Source organism: Setaria italica, chromosome I, assembly GCF_000263155.2.
Source record: "Setaria italica strain Yugu1 chromosome I, Setaria_italica_v2.0, whole genome shotgun sequence".
Taxonomy (NCBI): Eukaryota; Viridiplantae; Streptophyta; class Magnoliopsida; order Poales; family Poaceae; genus Setaria; species Setaria italica.
The window spans coordinates 38,790,136-38,797,816 of record NC_028450.1 but is presented as its reverse complement, the minus strand read 5'-3'; the positions used below and the strand labels follow the sequence as shown (position 1 = coordinate 38,797,816).

The 7,681-nt window shown below is 46.2% G+C and overlaps 1 protein-coding gene across 1 annotated transcript; it reads left to right on the top strand.

Moving 5' to 3' along the window:
* Nucleotides 1–3,371: 3,371 nt before the first annotated feature.
* LOC101763304 (cyclin-D3-1) lies at nt 3,372–5,869 on the top strand. Its single transcript, XM_004953934.2, has 6 exons — nt 3,372–4,038; nt 4,236–4,322; nt 4,408–4,506; nt 4,600–4,801; nt 4,911–5,032; nt 5,158–5,869. Exons 1-6 carry the CDS (start codon nt 3,703–3,705, stop codon nt 5,389–5,391), a joined length of 1,080 nt encoding a protein of 359 aa, XP_004953991.1. The 5' UTR covers nt 3,372–3,702; the 3' UTR covers nt 5,392–5,869.
* The last annotated feature ends 1,812 nt before the right edge of the window (nt 5,870–7,681 follow it).

Sequence of the window (7,681 nt, the reverse complement as noted above, 5' to 3'; positions counted from 1 at the left end):
ATTTTGCAGCCGCTGTGCTGCCGTCATGCTCCCCTTGCAGGCACGCTGCGGCAGTGGCAGTGTCATTCCCTGATGATCCAGGGCTATTTATACAGAAGAACAAGAACGAGGGGGAACGGTTTCACCTTTTTTTGGCCTCCACTTTGAAGCCGCTGTTTTTGATCGTCGCCAGTGCGAGAAGCTTTGTCTACCACCTGCCTTTAGCGAGCATCTGATTCCCCCACTGCGATGCACCTCGCGCCTTTTGGGTGTCCTTTTCTGAGAAATTCATCTGGAAAATTTGTCACGATTTATAAGGCCTCTGGCCTAGTGGCTCTTGTTTGGTTTAATCGCACTTAGGCTGTTGTGGCGCATTTAAGAGATTTTGTTAGGATTTTGTGTCCGGGGCTTTGTTTCGCGCTAGCGTTATTCTATAGCCTTTTTTATTCGTAGCATTTTTTCTCGAACCTACCTAAAAGCGTGAACAGTAAAAGGAAAAAAAAAACTGGCTAAAAGACGTTCGAGATCAAGGGGGGAAATATCGATTGCCTGCGTGCTCCCATGTGCCAAGCCATAAAACACCACCAGCAGTGACAACAAAAGTTCCCCAAAATAATGCTGGCAGATACTGTGCTATTATCATGTAGTACTACAGCACAAAAAAAATCAACTCAAAACACATTTTTTTTAGAAAGGGAAAACAGCACAAGGCCTAGTGGCTCTTGCCAGCACATGTTTTGGTTGATCACACTTGGGTCCACTGGATAATTTTACACTTTGTTTTGTTATGAGAGGGTGAAACCTACTTACTTCAAACACTACAAAAATGAAAAGTACTAAAAAAGAATCCTATGAGACACTTGAGGTTAGTTGGGGAAAAAAACCCGATGCTCATATGCTCCCAAAGCCATAAACACTATGCCAATAATGACAGAAAATCCCCAAAAGGAAATGATGATGTGGATTATGCTATCCTCAACCATTCCACAAATCTCAACTCGGACAAAAGTTTACAAGGAGAAACAAACAAAGAAAAAAAATCCAATATTTTTGAAATAAAAAAATCCAATATATGACATGTCTTTTATATCATGAAGTTATTTACCTTTTATTACCTCACAAAAATCAGACCATTTCCTTAACTTTTTGCTTAGGATTTTAAGGCTTTAGAATGGGAGCACGATTTTTTCCCTTGAGATCAGGTACTGTTTGTTAGTGGAAGTAAAGAGTATGCATAAACTGAACCTTTTCCAACTGGCATGCCATTTCGTCTGAATATATATAATCCTTTCCACACCATGAACGAAAATTCGCACTGGTAGAGACACAAATTTGCGAGAGTCATCCATACACAAACGATAGGTGAAAAAGAAGTGGACGTGCACAGTTCTCCATGAAGAGCAAAGCATACTCCGTACCATCCTAAGGGGGTGTTTGGGAAACACCTGTTAAAGTTTAATACCTGTCACATCGGATGTTTGGATGTTAATTAGGAGTACTAAACATAAGCTAATTACAAAACTAATTGCACAGATGGAGTATAATTCGCGAGACGAATCTATTAAGCCTAATTAGTCCATGATTTGACAATGTGGTGCTACAGTAACCATTTGCTAATGATGGATTAATTAGGCTTAATAGATTCGTCTCGCGAATTAGCACAGGGTTCTGCAATTAGTTTTATAATTAGCTCATGTTTAATCCTCCTAATTAGCATCCGAACATCCGATGTGACACTGTTAAAGTTTAGCACCTCGTATCCAAACAGCCCCTAATCCTAGCCCGGTATTGGCCGGTCCCGGCCACCCAAACAATGAAACGACTGAACCTCCCCCGGCAGCACCCCTCGGAGAAAGGAACGTTCCTTTCACAACCGTCTTTTCACACATCTCGGTGTGAAGTTACTCGCTGCTTTGACGACCCGAGAGGCCGAGAGCAACGTGCGGTGCGGTGCCGTGCCCCTTGCAGCGCTGCCAGAGGAGAGGAGCGTGGATGGCGCGGGGGAATGACCAAACTGCCATTCATCGGCACGCCCGCGGGCCCCGGTGGGTATCGGGTGTCCAATGGATCCGGGCTCGCTTGACCCAGCCCAATCTGAGCCATGCTGTTTCCGTCAGTCGGAATGACCAAACTGCCCTTCGTATTGGTCCGCACGTCCGCATCAGCCGGTCCAGAAGGCCGGTCCGCATGAACCGGCGGGTCGCGTGCAGCGCCGCGCCGAGAGAAATTTCTTGTGCTAGTGGCCACCTGGCGGCTGGACGATTGGTGCCACCGAGGCGCTTTCTTACGTGTACTGGTTAATGCCATTTTTGCAATATGGGCTTACGGTTCCTCAAAATTATGTGCAGGTTTCTGCTGTTTTTGTTATACTTGGATTATTTCTTCAAAATTGTGGATCCAGGCTGGGGATTGGACGAGATGTGCCACCGTAGCAGGTTTATACGTGTATTCTGACATTCTTGCGCGGATGTGCTTACTGTTTTCCGAAATTGTGGATCCAGGTCATGCAACTTCCATTGTTTCCGTTGTAGTGCGTAGACTTGTGCTGCTAAGCAGTCGGCTTGCTATCTTACGTGGACTCTATAGCAGGAAAAATATAATATAAAACGGCTCAAATGCATAACGAACAGGATTAATCAGGAATCATCATTCTTTTGCGGTTGATGTCATTTTGAGGGTTCGTTATGCAAAAGAGTGCAATGAATAGGTTTGGCAGGAATTATCCACGACATATTAAGACTAAGTACTGTAATAGAAATTGAAAAAATTAGCCACAACTACTCTTTCCAAAGGGAATTAGCTACACAACATAGTAACTTTGACGGAACATAATTGAAGTGCACCCAAGCTAGATGCCGAGATGTGATGGCTGCACCATGTTTTTTCTTCATTTATGCTGAGAAACAACTTGAACCACTACCAATAAAAGTACGCTTCTTAGATGTTAAAATGTCAATCACTAAGATTGCAATAGTTAATGAACTACTACTCCAACATCTAATTGGGGTATTAAGTTGGATTTTCTCAGTGAATTTCATCATCTAATTCGTTCATTAATAGTGTAAAAATGGAGGACTTACCGGATTTATCATCAATACCCAAGCACTGCGCATCGATGTCACTAACCTACTCGCAATAGAGTTAACAGAAAATCCCTGCGACACCCTTCACGCAAAACCCGACCCAGTGTCGTGCGCGCAAAGGATCCGCGCTCCAAAAACTCTCATGGGAAAATGCCAAAACAAAACAACCCCCAAAGAAGTCGCGAGCATGTTTTACGCCGACCCCCTCGCTCCGCTCCAAAATCTCAAATTCTCCCCTTCCACCCTCACTAGGCACAGCGCCCGGCCGCCCTACATAAACCCTCATCTCCACTGGTCTCTCCTCCTGTTTCCACACTACAGTGTCCGGCATCCTCCTGACCTCCTCCCCCTCCCTCCCTCTCGCCCCTCTGGCCTCTCCACTTGAGAAGAACTCAATAGAAAAAAGGCAAAATTTTTTTTTACCTTTTTTATATCTATCTGAATAAAATCAAGAAGAGGGAGAGGGAGAGAAGGCAGGGAGGGGGAGGATAGTAGCAATCCAGATTCAGAGAGGATAGCAATCAGCTCGCGAGGAGGGGAGGAGAGGAGAGTAAGAGCTGCGCTGGTGAATTGATTGCTCGTTGCTCCAGTCCTGCATTCCTGCCGTAGCAGCTTTTGGCAAGTAGGTGGCGTGGCAAGCATGCTGCCGGGCTATGACTGCGCCGCCTCCGTGCTGCTCTGCGCGGAGGACAACGCCGCTATTCTCGGCCTTGACGACGAGGGGGAGGAGTCCTCTTGGGCGGGCGCTACGCCGCCACGCGACACCGTCGTCGCCGCCGCCGCCGCCGCCGCCGGGATCGCGGCCGATGGGTTCTTGACGGAGTTCCCCTTGCAGTCGGATGAGTGCGTTGCGGCGCTCGTGGAGAGGGAGACGGAGCACATGCCGGTGGAGGGGTACCCCCAGAAGCTGCAACGGCGGTATGGGGGCCTGGATTTGGCCGCCGTCCGGAGGGACGCCGTCGATTGGATTTGGAAGGTGAGTTGTGTGAATCTATCGGATCCTTTCTTTGCGTTATTATGGTGAGATGCTGAGATGTGAATCGCCGGATTTGCGTAAAGGTTTCTCCTTTATAGAGTTCATCGCGGTTCTTGACTTGATTGCTGCTCATCGGTGTCGTACTGGATGTATATTGTCTTCACAGCTCACTGAATCCGCATCTTTTTGCTGGATAGGTCATTGATCATTACAATTTCGCACCGTTGACTGCAGTTTTATCTGTGAACTACCTCGATAGATTCCTCTCCACGTATGAGCTTCCTGTAAGTCTTGCAATTTTAGTATCACTGCAAGCAATCCTACTCAAATTACATAGTGTTGATGGGGGGGAGATCCAAATCATGGCAGGAAGGTAACCCTTGGATGACGCAGCTCTTGGCAGTGGCATGCTTGTCTTTGGCTTCGAAAATGGAGGAGACTTTTGCGCCACTCCCCTTGGACTTGCAGGTGAGTCAGTGCGATGCATCTCATAAATGGCCTGCACATACATTGTGAAAGTTTTGCCTTCTCGAGAGATTAATTGACGACTTTGCCTATCAGGTTCCTGAGGCAAAGTTTGTTTTTGAGGGGAGGACCATAAAAAGGATGGAGCTTGTGGTGCTAAGCACCTTAAAGTGGAGGATGCACGCTGTTACTGCTTGCTCCTTTATTGAATACTTTCTTCACAAATTGAGTGATCTTGGTGTACCCTCCTTGCTCGCACGCTCTCGCTCTGCCGACCTTATCTTGAGCACTGCTAAAGGTACAATTTTAGAATTAGTTGATGTGATTCCTGGTCTTCATCGATCGGCATATTGAATTTGTCAATTTGGCAGCAATCAATTCCTAAAGTTTGACAATTGGGTCTGCAGGTGCTGAATTTGTGGTGTTCAGACCCTCAGAGATTGCTGCCAGTGTTGCTCTTGCTGCGATTGGGGAATGCAGAAGTTCTGTAATTGAAAGAGCTGCTACTAGTTGCAAGTATTTGGACAAGGTAATATTTCACAGCTCTGTGTTCCAACTGAACCATTTAGCACTTATCATTGGATGGTAACCTCTGAGTGCAACACTTACTCAAATTGTTTCCAATTTAGTCTAAACACCATTAATGTGTTTTAGGAACGAGTTTTAAGATGCCATGAAATGATTAAAGAGAAGATTACTATGGGAAGCATTATCCTAAAATCTGCTGGATCATCAATTTCCTCTGTGCCACAAAGCCCCATTGGTGTATTAGATGCTGCAGCCTGTCTGAGTCAACAAAGCGATGATGCTACTGTTGGATCTCCTGCAACATGTTACCATAGTTCTTCCACAAGCAAGAGGAGAAGGATTACTAGAAGACTGCTCTGATTGCTTCAGGTGTGCTCCTCACCACTCTAGGAGTTTTTGGTTGGTTCAATCATCTTAATTTAGTTTGGCCACTCAAGGATAATGGTGTAGTCAAGTAGTTGCTTAAAGGAACAACAAAGCAGGCACACTACTTGATCCATATAGAACAAATAACAAGCTGCGTGCTGTGAGCCAGTTCATGCAATTGACATCCGTAAGGGGAATACAAAACCCTTGGGGGTTCAGGATGCTGGTGTAGGTAGAGAGGGAACAAGGAATTTACATATATTGTAGAGATAAGAGCTCTCTCTTACCATTTTGTACTTTTGCTCCTTCAATTTGCATTGAACTTTAGGCAAGGGTTGCCTTGGGCATTGAACTTGCGATGAATGAGAAGAATCCAAAAAGGGATCAGCAGTGCAATAGAACAATTTGATATATTTCATGATACTAAAGATATATTTTCTTTTGTTAATAATGAGTTATCAGTTTGTTGACACTCAGCATTGTTCTGTTTCTTTTCAATGGTTGATCATGTGCACGGTACCATCGTTGATTATCCTTGATTGCTACCCTGCCTGTCCTATCCACTCTATTTATTTATCTGGAACATATACGGACCTTAAATGATTCATGGGTTTAAAAGATACATTAATCTGCTAGGTCAGTAGTTTATCTGATCAAATTGGGGAGTATAAATAAAGGGATCCTGTCACTTAAAAGTTACAATTTGGTTGGGAATATTTTGTTATTGATGCTGGTGAAAGCTAAGACTATGCCAATAAACCTTAGATCAGCTTGCAAAACCCTGAGAAGAATCCTCTGGGCACAGTAACTATTGTTGTGTACTTGGACTTTTTGAGTATCGATCTTGATGCATTTGCACTTGAATTCCACCCGTAAACAAAACTGAGATCCACCTACCATCTCTGTGCGCCTCACGGTCAAGCATATTTTGGAGGCAAGAATCTCTATTGTTTTATTGCCACTTACCTTTTCCCCCCCATCAACTGCATATGCCACTGAGGTAACTGGAGCCGGTAACTATTGCACCATGAACAGAGCCAGGGTTGTGAAGCATCATCAGTAACCAGCCGATAACTGGAAACCCCCGTCCCCTGAACTGCCAATTGGGTTTCTGGAACCCTGGTCGTGTGTGGTCACTACTGCGTAGCAATGGTGCCAAGTACAATTGTTGCTTGACATTCTACCCGCAGTACAATGGGCTGTAGTTACTTTCTACCAGTGTAGGGCGTGCCTCTGTCTTGGTTCACCTGGCCCTGTCATTTGCTGTTTCCGGATGGGTATGCTCCCCTGCACTGAATCACTGATGAGCTAATGCGCTAGAAAAGGGTTCTTTGTGTCGTTCAAATTGTTTCTCTGCATTGCGCAGATGCACAACTTACAGCAACCTGCGATCAAGAATTATCATACGAAAATCGTTCAGCTTTATACACTTGATAGCTCTCCATTGAATACTTCAGAGATACCTGGTAATGGGATGTCGCAGTGTACAGTCTGCAGTCTGCTGGTGCTGAATACTATTCGTGCCCCCAGCACTGACTACTGCGGGTGTGTGATCTCAGCGACAGTCCCAACCCAACCAAATGTCCGGATCAGCTTACAGCTATCGCCATAGATCCAACACTCTGGCCTGGCCATGCCGACAAGCTCCTGTTCGACGCTTGCTGGACAATGGCAAATCCCAACGAAATTTCAGAAGCTCTGCACATGATCTTTGCAATTATGCAGCAAAGAGGGAAAGGGGAAAATTATTCAGCTCTGAATCCAGGCCAGTCGCCCAGTCCTTGCCTCCATTCACTACAGGTGGCGGAGCCATGATCATTGATCGCTCGAAGGCACATTCTGAAGACCTGCTCCATGACTTGACCGGAGTAGCTCATCATGATTTCGTTATCGACTCAATGGCGCACATCATGGCTCATGAGCCCTCCTCCACGGGTCGTGGACCTTGCGTCGCAGGGAGGGCAGCGGCTCCGTGCCTGGACCTCCTCATTGGGCGCTCCCCATGCCTGGCTCCTACCACCTGCATTCCCTTGTCGCCCCCCTCCTACCAATCGAGCACTGCACATTAACTTGTCGTCCTGGATCTCGATCGATCGCCTCGCCCCCTCCCCAGCCAGCAGCACGATCATGCTGCCCCCGCTCTTCGTTGTCACGCACCCTCTTGCCTCTTGACCGTAGTGCGGTTCTTGACTCGTTAACAGCAACTTCAGAGTCAGAGATCGATCCCAGGCAGCAGCAAATTCAGAGCCGAAACATGGATTTTAGATGGCAACGCGGTGCGTGA